This window comes from Blennius ocellaris (assembly GCF_963422515.1).
Source record: "Blennius ocellaris genome assembly, chromosome: 5".
Taxonomy (NCBI): Eukaryota; Metazoa; Chordata; class Actinopteri; order Blenniiformes; family Blenniidae; genus Blennius; species Blennius ocellaris.
The window spans coordinates 22,828,271-22,844,295 of record NC_137654.1 but is presented as its reverse complement, the minus strand read 5'-3'; the positions used below and the strand labels follow the sequence as shown (position 1 = coordinate 22,844,295).

The 16,025-nt window shown below is 42.2% G+C and overlaps 1 protein-coding gene across 1 annotated transcript in view; it reads left to right on the top strand.

Annotated features, from left to right (window-relative positions):
* The window catches only part of LOC308130525 (serine/threonine-protein kinase WNK2), a gene marked incomplete at its 3' end in the record, with an annotated part of 38,567 nt that overhangs the window by 519 nt on the left and 22,023 nt on the right, over positions 1-16,025 (top strand). The window contains 4 exon segments of the mRNA XM_080496928.1: positions 2-325; positions 13,786-13,958; positions 14,064-14,284; positions 14,383-14,540. Of these exon segments, the coding sequence (XP_080353054.1) occupies positions 2-325; positions 13,786-13,958; positions 14,064-14,284; positions 14,383-14,540 (876 nt within the window).

The following is a 16,025-nucleotide window of genomic DNA, read 5'->3' as shown; positions in this document are numbered from 1 at the left end:
GGGGACGAGCGGTGGGATACAGGAGGGCTCCAGCACTGAGAGCCAAGGTGGGCAAAAAGACAGTGCGACGGAGAGCGCCAGTGCCGACGAGGAGAAGGAGAAGGGTGGGGATGTGCTGAACGTTGCATGCTGCGATGGTGGCAGAGCCGCCATAAAGGCTGCCAGTGAGGAGAACGAAGAGGAAGCGGAGATGAAGGCCGTCTCCACGTCACCCGGAGGAAGGTTCCTCAAATTTGACATCGAGCTGGGGAGAGGATCCTTCAAGACGGTGTACAAAGGCCTGGATACTGAGACATGGGTGGAGGTGGCCTGGTGCGAGCTACAGGTACAGTAATGAACTTATGATTTATTTTGGTTATTTTTAAAAAGCAGCTTTGAATTTTTAACATTTTTTTTTTTTGAAAAGCAGTCTATTTACTGCACATCTTAAAGCCCTTATTTTTGCTTTGGTTCCACGACAGCAAATATAATGCGTCCATCAGTGATTACTGTTGGCGGGGGAATGCCTCACTCCCTCAGGACGCCCTCGACTTGTACTCCTCTCTGTTCTCAGACATCATGATGGTATAATGGAGATGTCTTTCGGGAGCTGTCAATCACAGCTTCACTAAGTTGTAAATGGGTTGCCCACTAAATTTTAAATGGCTCGCGCAGGTAAAATGATTGACATGCTCGATCTGCTGAGGTGCAGTGATCAGCAGTTTTGCAAATGCACAAGGAGATTCTATTTTGCATCACACTAACATAAGAAAATCACAAGCTTAGACTGTAAAGGTATTAACTAATTATTTCTGTCCTTTGGAGACTCGAGCGGGGATTATCTTTCTCTCCCTCTCATTCTCTCTCTCTCTCCCAGGAGGCTTAAGAGGGACTATAGGAAGCATGACTGGCCCCCTCAAAGAGAAGACACCTGTGCGGCGATTGCTTTTTCAGCATCCAGTTAAAAATAGTTTGTGCAATCATCAACTTATACATTTTCCCAAGAAGCCTTCCAATTGATGGGTCTTTTGATGTTACTGAAGTAGACGGGGCATGGGGACACTTGCGTGCACTCTCCCGCAGCAGCATGTCTGCATGTTATGAAGTGCAGCTCCTCTCTGCATCCCACCCTCCGTGCAACAGGAGGTAGGCAGACAGGAAGCGACTAAAGTGAGTTGTAGCCCGCTGGGAACAGCGTGGCGGTCGGTGACCTCGATGAACACTTTGCCTATGGAGCTGAAAACGCGCTGCGTCAGTGAACTTAAGTTGAAGTGATACGAGCTGCTTTAGGCGTTTGGAATATAACCGAACCTGTTTTCTCAGGGCTGTGGCCTCACGAGAATGTGACACACTCTCGAAAGGACTTTTAAAAATAACATGCCATTGATGAGTAATGAATAAAGATGCAGTCGGCCGGAGACTCTGTGGCTTCATTTAAGTGATGTCATGCAGACTGATGACAGTGAGTGAGCCCATCACTCCCTCAATTTGACAACACCGGGCTACAGTTGAGCTCAGCGGATAATCGCAACTGTATCAGGAAGCATTTGCAACTATTTTATTTTGCCCTGATGACACATACAAACTCCTTCGCGCTGACAATCACTGGATGTTAATCATAATGCTATTATTGTTTGTCTGTTTTGTATAGTATTGCAGTCTTAATCTTTTACCCCGAATCATTGGATTACAAAAACACTATCCAGAGGACATTGGCTGTTACTATGGTTACAAGGTGGCAGTGATTTGATTCACTATTTTCATTGTGATGAACTGCATTTCAAATTTCAACTCACATTTTTAGATGATAAAATGCAACAGCTGTGGTACATCAGACAAAAAAGCAAAACTTGAACCTTGATTAGGGTGAAAATGCTCTTCAGTTTGTAGTGTGCAGTTAAGTTTGCCCACTTGCTAAATAATTGGTCAATCGCTTGACAACCTTTGGAGTAGAACTTGCTTTATCAGCTTTTGCACGGTTGTCATACAAGTCATGAAGAGAAATTATGTATTCACTTCAATTTCTAAAATACTCCAAAAAATGAAATTTTGGATTGACGTTTTTGCCTTTTTAAAGAAAAAGTTAATGGTTATCCAAATTTTGGTCCTAATGTTATTCATCAACAATAACCTCATTGCCAGTATTGTTTAAAAATGACCATAGGGCATAAAGCTACACTTGATGAGACCTCCGTATCATGCTGGGTGATTCCTTCATGGGCCAGCTGTCACCCTAGAGACTTCAGTCTGCGATCGTAGAGTTGCACTAAATTGTATTAGATTGTTCTCCTTCCATCTTCCGATACATACAGTTTCTCTGTCAAATGCCAGCAGTTTAGTACTTGTGTCTTGTCTTTTTCCTTTTCCTGAACTACCTGTGGTCAAGTAGCACACCACCGAGCTACATAGAGGGTGAACTGTTCAGATGGACTGTGCTGTGCCGCGTTGATTCCAAAGGGGCAAAATTGTTTAATGAGCATTAAAAGGCGCTTCATTGCTTAAATGAACACGTCAGAAATCTAAGCAGTCAAAGTAATCGTGGACAACAGCGTGCAGCTCTGATGTCGAGGTGCTTTTTTTTTTTTTTTTTTTTTTTTTAATTCCAAGCAGGGACAATCATAGCAAGGCATTTTCAAGTGAACAACAAGCACAGGTATCAACAAGTCTTGAGTTTGCGCCGAGAATAGTTGAGATTTCACCCCCTTTGTCATGCATTTTAACTTCTTCTCGGAGCAGGAATGTGATGTCGGCTTCGCCTTGCCAAGCTACCTGTCTTTAGAACGCACGGGACGGACGAGCTTTCTGTGAGAGATGAAGAAACATGAGATACGACTCTGTGATTTTCCACCGTCTTTCTTCCTTCCCATGGTCACATGGCTCCTGCCTAGAAATTTTAATCTGGTCTCGTGTTTATTTTTTTTTCCTGCCTCTCTTACCTCCTGCCTCATATTCTCTCCCCCCCCCCCCCCCCCCCCCCCTGCCCCCTTCCTTCCATGTTCATCTCCCCCACATCTCCGTTTCTGTGCCAGGCGGTTGGCATAACACAGATGGCCCCGTCTTAGCCACGGATGTTAATCTGAGAGAAGGATGCCTGTTGTGACTTTTTCATTGTTGAGAAGAAGGGATACTTGCGCTTCTGTTTGCCCCGTCTCGTTCCCTCTCTAGTCACTGGGTTATGTTTCATTTTAACTTCATAAACTTTTTGGTTTCTGCGGTTCTGTGTGGAGATTTCTATCTCTGTGTAGAATGCTTGTGTGCTCACTCGCAGACACGGTTTACTTCTGACTTTCCGCAGACTTCCCTGTGGTATTTGGCAGCGAGCTTGTTGTTCTGTAGATTTAATCTGGCTCGCAAATTGTGAATGTAGAGCTCGCAGTGATGCCACAGCAGTGATATCAGCCTGTGTGTCTTTGCTGAAGAGTTTGTCTTCCTCCAGCCAAACAAGCCCACTAGATAACCTCATGCGTCACGAGGACCGAGTCTTGATTCCTCCACTGGCTTTTGCTGTAACAGATTAGATGGAATCATGTTATAGGATGATAATGTGCTTTTTAGCACGTCTAATCGCGGTCTCTTTAGGTTAACATGTGTTGGCCTAACAAACAACTCCTCAACCGCTCAGTTGGGAAAAGGGAAAACAAGGCTTGAGACACCCGAGTGGGTCATTGGTTATGGCCCATTTGGCAGTGAGAGACCCAGGGCAGCAAGACTGGATGGCTGTGGCTTATCAGCAACCAACCGAGTTCCTGTGTCGTTTGGCCAATTGAAGAGCCTGAGGGGAGAGAGGCAATCCTCTTGAAGTCACAGTAGCTCCACCAAGCATGGTGGAGCAGGCAAGGCGATTAAAATCTAGATCTGACACATAGGAGGCAGATAGTGGCCAACATTAATTGATACACGGTCACAAGAGATAAATGAAGTAGTTTGAAAAGACGGAAGAGAAAAACTCCTTTGAATGACAAGCTGTTTACTGTATACGCATAAGTGGAAATGGTCTCTCTTTGTCGGTGGTAAAAAAAAAAAAAAGTGAAGTATTCCAACTCAAAGTTTTACGTGATTTCTTCACCGTTAAAACAGCCTGCACAGAAAATATTTCTTGGCATCTATTTAGTCCCGTCTTTCTCCTCTTGACCCACTCTGTCTAAAAGGGAAGAATGCCATGGGTAAATGCTCCAAAATCTGCTTCCCTTTCATCTGAAGCTAATATATACTTAACTGTCTTGTATTTTCATGTTTTGGAAGGGTCATTGAGAACACGTCTGCACACACAGCACTTTGAGTGGAAGTGACTTGGGAATCCAGAGTGTTTTCAAGTGGGGAAAAGCTCTCCACCTCATTTACTGCAGTTTAAGAGGCTGCAAGTAGAGTTTTTGGTTACTGAGGCTGTAATGAGAGTTTGATGACTATCCACAGGATTCAAACGCTTCCATAAGTTGAATTGGTTATGCAGAAAAAGCTCATATTTAAAGAGAAGCGAATAAAGACTTAACGTTGCAATGGATTTCAGAGCCACTTAAAGGACAACTTCTGAAGCTCATATCTGACCAACATTATGCTCAGTAATTTCTTTTATGATAGTTCCACTTCTGTGTTTTCATCTCCTTTAGATTAAATGAAAGGACGAGATGTTTCAGTCCCGAGTATTGTACCACTAATGATTCCATGGGGAGTCCTTTTAGAGTGGATGTGTGTGTTCATACTGTGTCTTTGTCATTGCATTTATTCATGTCTAGATCCTGCTTGCCACATTAATTGGCAGTAGCGTTTTCACATAAGCGTTTCATGGTCCATCTGTGTTCTTTTTGTTTGGACGACAACATTTTAGAAAGGAATGCCTGCTCTTTCTCTTGATGCCGGAAGTGATTTGTGTGCGAGAGCCCAAACTCTCCAAAGATGAGCGATATTCAGATTGTAGCAGATTAGTTTTCGGTTGGCGTGTATTTACTTGATTGACGAGCAGATTGGGTTGCCACAGAAGTACCCGGAGTGGATACCTGACCTATTGTGAGCTGCCTTGTTTTGACTTGAATACCACAGCGGTCAGACGCTTATTGAAGCTGACACACTTCGCCAGTGCTGCACTGTAACAGTTTATATGTTGTGGCCAGAATAGAGAATTGTCCTTGCTGTCCCAGTACGTCGGCTTGCATGCTGGCTGAATGCACTGTTGCTGTGAAGGTTCACTTTACATTAGAAGCTTTACTAATTTGACCTTCGACCTCCTCCTTCCCTCCCCCCCAACAATACAAAGTGTCACAACAGCTCATTAGGACCAGTAATCCCTTTTGGAATTTAAGAAGGTTATTTGTATGAATAAACCTGGAGCACCTTTACATCCTGTTTAGGCCCCCCGCTTAGGCTCTGTGGTATGAAGACAAGGGTTACTTTTAATAAACACTTTGGTTGACCTCTGCATCACTAAGAAGTTTATGTAATCATGCTTAAATACATATGTCCTTAATGTGGCGTTTGCATTGTAATTTGCCATTACTGTAGACGTTTGCTGATTATTATGACGGATCTTTCATAGTACAAAGCCTGTTAAAGTATCTTAAACCGTTTTTGTTCATATTGCTTTACTAATAATATGGGTAAAACTAACCGCATTATCACTGCGTTGTATGAATATTTCACATCTTGAGCTTGGGATATATTTATTGAAATGTTTTTTCTTTAAGGATTTTTTTTTTTTTCCAGAATTATTATGGCTCAAACACGTGAGCTAATGATGCGAGCACTTCATAGACCAGATAACCCATAACGATCTCAATGCCTTTTGTTAGGAGTGTTCGTATCAAAGATATTTTTAAAGAATATAAGGCAGTTCAAGGCTTTTTGATTTTGGATGATATTTTGAAGGAACTGTGGAAATTGACAAATTGCTCGTGAAGTTAAAGGAAAAGTCATTTACAATATTAAGAATACTGTTTCAAAAAACGGTTCCAAATGTTCCATTCCTCTCTTATTGGGGTTATTTAACTTTACACCCTAGACACAGAAAATAGCTAAATATCTTCATCTTTTATTATAGGAGCTCTAAAATCAATGCATCTGCCCCTGAAACTGTCCACTACAAGTCTGTACAAAACGCAAGTTTTATGTTTTGATATTTGTCGCTGTTCAGACTTGGTGAAAGAAAAGGTCTCATTGCTCAAGAGAGGACTTCCACCTTATCATTCCACAGAGTTCATATCTTTCCCCCAATGTTTGTCTAAAGCCTTAGGAAACTGTCGAAGCCTTTTGTGGCTATTGGTTACAGGTGAGAGATTGTCTGTGCGATATCAGGTAGCACAATGTGATGTTACAAATGTTCCACAATGTGGAAATGTGTTTATTCTAGAAAATATGTGGCAACTCTGGACAACCTGCAGCAAACGATGTGGCGTTCTGTTGAAATTGCATTACCTGGAAAAATGAAGAGCTCAAACAATACTCCTTCATAACGTGAAGTTATTTAAAGTTACTTATTAAAGTATATTTTGTATATCACAATATTATATTTGGCGATATTACTTGTGTGAACACGACCCCGTTGACCTCAGAGCACATTAAGTATATGGTTTTAGGGTGTCAGTTTTTTTGGGGGGGGGAGTTGACCATGTCGGTGCCCTAAGAGTTGAGACTAAAGTTATACAATTAATTCAGAAATTTAAGGGCAACCAAAGTCAAGACTGGCGTAATATGAAATCTTCTTTTGGTGCCAGTTAAGTCTCGTCACAGCATTGCCTACACTCTAAAGACAGTCCAGTGCTCCTACACCAATAGTCAAATGTTTTTTTTTATCATTTATTTATGAAATATTGTTCACCTCACTGACTACTTAGTTTCATTGCCTTACTCGAGCAGTTTCAAGTTTCTTTCAGCTCCAGTGTCGTCTCTTTTTTACCAAATGTTAGTAGTTACATGGACACGTGACACATGTAGTGCCTTTGATGACGTGGATCAATTTTGAAAAAGTGAGCGTAGGAATTAAGTGAGAGGGATGCTTTTAAACATTCCACGCAGGAAACAGGTTTGCTTCTGTTTAGCCTGTGTGGTGTTTAGTCTGGGTCCCAGTATTTTTTGCTGAATCAAGGCTGCCTCTCTCCCACACTGCAGCAGCTGATAAAGTATTCAAGAGCGAGTTCTGTGCCAAGCTGGCCAGTTCGACTCAGGACATCTCTACCCAGCACACCACTCTCACTTTTTCAGTTTTATCTCTGCCCCAACCACCATCATCATCATCATCATCATCATCAACAGGCACATGTGTGGGACTTCCCACACACTCTCACTGGCCCTCACCAGTCCACACTGGCTTTATTCAGCTTCATGTATTCAACGAGCAACAAGCACACTTGAGAATATTCGTCTCAAGTTCAGTCCAGATGGGTGAAATCCCCACCAAGGCTGCCATAGCTGCTAATTTAGCTGCTCGAAATTGTTTTTACTGCAGCTCTGAGTGTCTCTGTTGCTACTGGGCAGGAGTGTGTGTTGAAGATGTCACTACCAGCTGTTGTGTGTCAAGTTCTGCTGGACATGAAGTGAGATGTTGCTTTTTGCCCTCAATAAGAACCCGATTAAAATGCTAAAGAAAAATGCTGTTGAAACATAATGAACTATTATGCAGTATAAAATGTTTTAAAGGGGGCTCGTGTCAAATTTAACTTGGTAGATCAAAACTATTGATTAATGAATTAATTAACGTGATGCCTTGTCAGTTGTGTGCAATTGGATTTGCCTTGAGAGAGGGAGTCGATTATCGACTACTTTACATTTTATTTTGAAGCAATGTCTAATTCAGAAATGTGAAATGATCTTGTATCTCGCATTGAACTTCAACAGCTAATTTCAAAGTCTTATGCATTATTTGTTGAAATGCATCGGGTTCCTTTTTAGGAAAATGTCTGTGTGGTCCATGTAAGAAAGAAACCGTTTGGCATTCATACTTGGCTTTGATTTGAGCGTCATCAAAAATCGAGTCAGCCTGTAAGCTTGATGTAACACGTCAACAATTGTCATGGCTGCTGCCTGAGTGGTGTTGGATTTTGACAAAAGATGTGAGTCATCAAAACTTGCTTTTTTGCTTTTGTGTAAAGAATTCCTTGCTTGTCAGCCAACATTTATACCAAGACAGAAAAGCGGTTTATAGGTTTTGGGCTCCAATTCGCATGGGCTCAATCACAGTTGGCTAGACATTTTCATGCACTTAGAAACCCATCCAACAAGCATGAATACCTTCACTGCAATACGCTTTTACGCCTTTTGCATTGGTTCATGCAGCCATGACAGAATTGTTCACGTTTCCCTGTACTGTGTGGGCCTGTCATAAACTTCCTCATCATGTCTGCTTGTCTCTTCCCCATCATTTTTTGGCTCACTTCTCTCGCACTCAAACATGAAAGTAGTCATTTGGTCACAGTCTGATTATTGTTTTACCGTCACAGTGTCGAAGTGGCTTCTCATCTTAGGTGTTCCTGTCTTTTGGCTCTTTCTTCCGCTGAGCTCGCTCTCTGCCTTTAAGGCATCTCCCCAAACCCTTTCTTGTTTAAAATATTCTACATTTCCACCCCGCCAAGTGCCCGTGTGCCATTTTACACAGCATGGGTGTGCCTTGGCTTTATAGCGCTGCTATAACACTTGGATCTAGAGAATAGTGACTGGCACAGCTGCTGGCCAAAGCACCCTGCAGACATGACGGATGGGACACAATTCAGCTGCGGGCAGTCTGCTGGTTCATGGCTGGCGTTGCACCAGGTTTTGTTGCAGCAGCGGAAGCACTGCAATAGTCATCTGTCACTAATAATGGGTTGCAGAGGGCATCCGAACAAATTACCATGCCTCTTTCAGCCTGGGACCCGATTCCCAACATCCGCCATTGTTAGAATGTCTAAATACACTGAATAAGACAGCCATATGGGTGGTGTTCCGTAACAGTCTGACCTGCAATGTAGAGAATAAGGCCCGCATCGATCAATAAAGCATCACATTCTCATTGTGAGTGAGACTGAATTTGAGCTTTTCATTGCGGTGTTAAAAAGCTCTACTGTGGCCTGTTTGCTTCTTGATTTTTCTGTGTGTGTGTGGGGGGGGTCTATTTATATTTCAGTGGCTACTGTACATCCTGAGGTTGAATATTTCCTTTCTAAATCTTCTTACTCATGTGTTGTGACACAGTTTGCTTGCTTCAGTTGTCTCGCTTTTCTCGTAAAACTTGTTGTCGAGGTTTTTAAATCCAAATCCCTGTCACACAATTGTTATTGAGTCCAACTGCTGTTACTAATCTGCTTTTTGTTAAGGAAGGATCAGGATGAGGCTGAGTTAATGAAGAAAATCTGAAAATGTTAATAAGGAACACAAAGATGTGGATAAAGACCAACGAGACGTGGCGTGTAATTTGGCTGACATAAATGGTACTAAAGAGCTGAAACTAGCTAGTCTCTTAATGCGTTTAGTCTCTTGTAAATGGATGCCACAAGTTCACTGGCCTATTTGAATTTTAAGTAATTACTAGACTTTGTGTGTTCAAGACTGATGTGAGTGAGGAACCTTGACTTGCACTGTGTGGTGTGATGTTTCCACTTAGCTTTACTTCAGTCAGATGCTTGGCCATTTATTTATTTTTTGATCCAGTGGAGTCTTTCTCTAAAATCTGTATGTGATATACACAACTTTTTTCAAGATTTCATGGGGGTAATACTTTTTTTATTTCTCTATATGAGCAAGAAGAACTTCAGATTTCAGTGTCTGTTCCTGTGGTATTTCAACTTTTTGACAAAATGATCGTATGCAAATCACTTTGCTGGTATTTCTGTATATATTAGTCGGCTTGTGGAACATGTACAACAGTATCTTTACCATAGATCCTTCAGAGATGTAGCCTACCTAAGCAGCACCACAGTACACTGAGAACAGTGTGATTCCACTTACAGGCTTTAGACAGTTTTTTTTTTTTAAGGATAACTTTAATTACTTTGGGGAAAAAATGCCCAGGGAATTTAGGTAGTGATTAAGCTACATTTCAGCTCCTCTACTTCTACAGAAATGATCAAGCAGGAGTCGGGCCTCCCATCTCTTCTTTCATGACAGGTTGTCATTGCCAGAAAATCTCAACAATTTAAACAATTTCCTCACCCCTCCTGGTGAAGGTATTATGGATTTATTGTTTCAGGTTATTACATAGCAGACATAATAAAACCATCTTGTATGGCCGATGGACCTGCTGGTCATACACCCATTGGCTTGAATAAGTCGGCAGGGATTCGAAAACTAGATACTTTGTGATAGTTTCACTCAATGCGAGTCGCATACGGGCAGTTAATGAATATCTGTATCTTCAAATATCTAGATTCAATTTGATTTGGCACAGGCCTCGTTTGTACACAGTGTTAATGTGTGCCGCGTTGTCAGAAGATGAAAGGTTGTTTTTGCTTTTCATGTTTGTTTGTGGCAGAAATTCCAATTTCATGGTGAATGCTTGCAGAGCTCTGTACTGCCGGCCAAGTGCTGGTGGATGTTGGAACACCAGGCTCTTCCAGAACTAATTTCACACGAAGTGTGCTTATTGCGAGTTTGTTGAGTTACATGTGTTTTATATGCTCTCTGCACGTGTTTGACAGACCAATTACCAAGCTGGATGAGAAATGGTGAATGTATTGTGCATCCTTTTTTCTCTTGTCAGGCCACATTAGTCTTCAATGAAAACCTCATGTCTCTAAATGCTTGTCTGAGATGTACTTTGGATATATATATATATATATATATATATATATATACTTTTGAATTAAGCTTTATTGTGTAGATTTACAGATTAACTATGGAATAATACCATCTTTGCTGGCACTGAATAGCAAACAGTGAGAGCGTCGACGCTGTACGTTGTGTAGCATAGAAGATCTCAGTGCCATGTTTACTCAATCTAAGGCTATTTTCAAGCAGTGCTTCACTGGAAGAGTTATATTAAGCACTCCTGACTATTTCAGTAGCCACCAAGAAACCAGCTAAAGCCTTTTATATAAAGTCAGTAAGCTCCACTAACTAAGAACTGCAACACTTAAAGCTTTAACATACTTGCCCCCAGATCCTCAGGTGAAGGGGCGATCTCCTCACAATGAAGGCTCTTTGTTGTTAAACGGACAGTGTGCTGTGAATTCAACATGTGACATTATGCCATGACCCTGATTTCAACACATAGTTTCACAATTTCATGGTACATTTGACCACGGAGTTCCCAGGGCAGACATTTTAATCTATTACCTGGTCTCGTCAGTACCCAGGGGCCCCGCTGGTTGGTGTCTCATTCTGATTTGTCGCAGCTGCTGTATGAAGTACCAGAGCTACGGACATAATAGAGTTGAACACACAGATGTAGTCGGTGGCAGCAATGCGAAGCATGGCTATAAAGATTGCTTCCTTCTGATGTCACAATCTATTTCTCTGTCCTTGCTGCCTGATGTAGTGTTCCGTGTGTGGTTAATCTCGCCTGGGTGGCTGCACGCATCGCTGAGGCCAGCTGAGCCTTTTCTTTAGCATACACTTGATAAGATTGCATGCAAATGACAGACACTGAGAAGTTTGTTTGCTCTGTTTGGAGTCTAAATACAATTTAATGAGTCATACTTGTGAAGAGGTGTCATACCGCACAGTAACTATAAACAAACCTAAGTTTCATCTCTTGAGAAGTGTGTCTTATGCTCCATCTGGTGTGAATTTAATGGCGTGATGGCCTTCTACTGTCTGGGATGTATATGCTGTTATCTGTATATACTGTGAACAACACCTTTCAGCATCCTGAATTATGCAGAAGCCTCATTGTCTACTTAAAGGGAAAGGTGTAGGGGGATTGAGGCTTGAGGGAGGCTCCTATTTTGGAAAGCAGCACAATTCCTGAAAGATGAGGGGGAGCTAGAAAGAGAGTAGCGATGTGGGAAGATGAGGAGCGCATTGCCCAAAGGGAGGAAAATGCTGCAGTACTCATTGGATGAAAAGAACGCCCTTGGCTGTCTGTTTCACTCCTCACTGTTGCACTTTCTGACTCGTGTTTTAGGTGAACTTGGACCACGTGCTGCTCCTGTGCAACAAAAGAGCACATGGGGATAACCCAGCCCAACTTCGGCTGCCCCAGCCTTGGCTTGCTCAGCTTGCTTCAGTAGAAAGAGTTCTCTGCAGAACTGAATTATTCATGGGACTTAGAAGAGTGCAGTGAAAAATCCCCACCCCCCACACACACTTGCACTGAAAACCTGATGTGCCACATTCTCACGGTTGCCTTTCTTTTATCACCGCATCACCGCTGGAGGCATTGCATCACAGCACATCGTGGTTTGCCGTAAATTTTTAGGCAATCCACCTTGATTCGGCATTGCCCGTTTCATCGCAGAGGGAGTCGACTGCAGTTGAATAATTGAATAGATTAGATCCGGCTAGGCGGCGTTCATTGCATTCCTCTGACAGTGTCGTCCGTCTGTGTTTCTGTGAGGGGTGGGGTCTTGCCTCGAGTCACCGAGCGCTTGGATGCGTTATGCAAGTCATTGATGTGGCGGTTTTAAAGAAGAAAAGCGGAGAATTGTAGGAAAGAAAGCACTACCTCACACAAGGTGCCACAACAGGAGGGGCCAACTCTCATGGAGGGGTGGGGGGGGGGATCAAGGGGAGGAGGGGTTAGCCTGGATGTTTCTGGGTGCGTGTCTGTGTGAGGATGTTGAACAAGGGAGTGGTCGGTGATAGGGTGCAGAGAGGGAGATGGATTGCAGATGATGGGAGGGGGCGGGGGGAGGGGGTGAAAGGAGCAAAAGGTAGCGGGTGAGACCGTGAGCAAGCAGGATAGAAGGATAGAAGAGATCGATGTGTAACCTTTAGCTGCATCGTGGTGTGGGTGTGTCCACGTTAACGCCTGGGCTTGTTCTCCCCAGAGTTGCTGTGGTTTTGTCGCCCCTCAGTCTGGATGGCAGGGCGAGGTTATCTGTCATTGTCTCCCTAAAATATGATGCCAATGGAAAAATTAGGCTGTAACAAGTTGATGAATCAGTTGGCAGATTTAATTTAAATATAATTTTTTTTTCTAATTATTTTAAACATTTTTGTTTGCTTCTTTGTTTTTCCTGTCCGGTTGTGACAGTGGACTATAAATAACAGTTCAGACTTATCACAAATTTTTAGACGTTTGGAAGAAATACGTACGTTTTATTTATTTTTTTGTTTAATCCAGAGAACAGCTGACCCAATCTCTGCCTAAAATATAGACTTCTTTGATATTCCGAACCAAATAGATTTCTGTTAATTGGTTGTCGCTCCTTTTTTCTATATTACTTTTGAATCTGAATCATCTTAATCATTTATACATACACGGGGTATGAATTTGTGAAAGGGATCTATTCCACTTTTGGTCTATGTGTCCAAACTTCTGCTCAGTATTTTATGATTGTAGTAAAGCAAAGCTGCCAACTACCACACATATCAAGAGTGTAAGTCACTCTATTAACTACACTCACTCTGAAGTTGTACATCTAATTGAATTCTAGATTCATTTTTAAAATAAAGTATAATGCGAACGGCTGATCCAAGCACACACACACACACACACACACACACACACACACACACACACACACACTCACTGATATGTCAAGGTTGGAATGCAGCTACACACCCACCTAATTCATGGCTGGCACGACTCTTATTCATGCTTGGTCTCTTCATACAGGATGCTGGATGCATGAATTTAAATCTGAATTGATGTTTTGTTTGCTGGGATCCGGAAATGTCACGACTATCAGTATCAAGTGCTTGATGTTCACCATTTCTCTTGGATCTGCGTGTTTCTTCCAGGATCGTAAGCTATCCAAAGTGGAACGTCAGCGCTTTAAAGAGGAGGCAGAGATGCTGAAGGGTCTCCAACATCCCAACATCGTCCGTTTCTATGATTTCTGGGAGTCTCCTCTGAAAGGAAAGAAATGCATCGTTTTGGTAACCGAACTGATGACGTCAGGGACGCTAAAAACGTGAGTTTTGATGACACCTATGACAATTTTGTAAATGAGGGTTGCATGTTGTTACTGTTTTTTTTATTTATTTTTTTTAAATGTCCTTTTCTTTCCCCCCCACAGCTATTTAAAACGCTTCAAAGTGATGAAGCCCAAGGTACTGAGAAGCTGGTGCAGACAGATCTTGAAAGGACTCCACTTTCTCCACACCAGGACACCTCCCATCATTCACAGGGACCTTAAATGTGATAACATCTTTATTACTGGGCCTACAGGGTCAGTGAAGATCGGTGATTTAGGACTGGCAACACTCAAAGCCGCTTCTTTTGCCAAGAGTGTCATAGGTAGGAGGCGTGAGCATTTGGCGTGTCACAGTTTCTGATTCTTGCAGTCAAACGAGTAGTGGAGTTTTACTCTTCCCTTTGCCACGTTCTCTCTGCAGGAACTCCCGAGTTCATGGCTCCAGAAATGTATGAAGAGCACTACGATGAGGCCGTGGACGTCTATGCCTTTGGCATGTGTATGCTGGAGATGGCCACCTCGGAATATCCCTACTCTGAGTGCCAAAATGCTGCTCAGATTTACCGCAAAGTCACAAGTGTGAGTTCTCCAGTTGTAAAATATGCGCTTGTTTTTGTGATATTGCATATAAAGCGTAGTGGGGGTTTAAAATGTTTAGAAAGACATTTGCTTGTTAAACTCAGTAATAGTATGGTCTTTAAAATGAACGCGTACTGCTCAACCCTAAGATATTGAAATGCGTCATTTTGGTCAATTTTACACTTTACAACACATTTTTATTGCATCTTTACATTAAATTATGTCTTGGGGGGGGGGGGGGAACTGACTGTTCAAATGTTCTTTTTGTTAATATTGCAATGAGGACCTTCTGAAGGGTTAAGAGGGGTGTTTAAAGATTATATGAAACTTAATGTGTGTGCAGGCATCCGGGATTTAGTTTGGCTAATATAGATGAAATTGATCTTTGAAATTTAAAAGCATAAGGAAAAAGAGATCCTGGCTAATTGCTTTGCCAGGACTGAAAGCAGACATTAATCCTGTACAGTCCTGAGATTTAGAACAATGGAGCAACAACAAACTTGTGCTGTCCTGGTGTTTTTGTGTTTATTTTCGTATTCCATCGTAATTGCTTTTTCACAAGACACAGTCCAGTAGCAGCAGGAGAGGCCTTGAGCCACCCAGAATGCTACCATGTATACAGAAGTATGCACTATTATCAAAACGTTAGCATACAGCAAGAGACTGCAACATGCTGCAGTGGTTACAAAGTTAATTTCCTGTGTTTCACACTGGACATGAGCAGCACCAGGTTTCACTTGTGTGGTCCGCAGCAGTGTGGAAGAGCTTTCACACAAATAAGGCGCAAGTATGAAACTGCCTTTAGATAGATTTACAAAAAGGAGTCCACATCGTTGGCGTTTTTAAATGAAGGCTAAAGATTGTTGTATTCAATTTGATGTGTGTACCTCTACCGGCAAAGCAGTGCAAACCTTTATCGGTTCGGAGGGTGTCTGAGATTATGACATGCCCCTGGATCTGTAAAGGAGTATTGATTTTCCACTCTTAAGACTTGGCTGGGTTAAATGATGACTCGTTCACATTTTGTCCATCTGAATGGTTGGGCGGCATCAGTGCTGCTGTCTCTGGATAATGTTTTCTGCATAATTTCTGTACCGATATGCCACAGCCCTGCTGGGACCACTGCAGGATATTAATAGGACATTGGTCACAGAGAAACACTGACTGTGTTATACTGTGGCAATCCTGAACAGATCCAGCTTTCAGCTGCAGAACTGATAAAAATGTCAATTTAATGGATGCTTACACTTTACATATTTCAGATGCAGGAAATGCTCAATTAGATTTGTATTGACATTTCTGATTACCTCTGCAGATTTAAAGTACCCAGTGTCTTCTGCCATATTTGTCAATTCAGACACACACACACACACACACACACACACACACACCATGCAGTGTTTTGTCCACAATTGTGTTTTGCTTTTATTGCAACAATGTTACAAAGTGCTTAACAGGTAATTAAAACAAGACATATACATATTA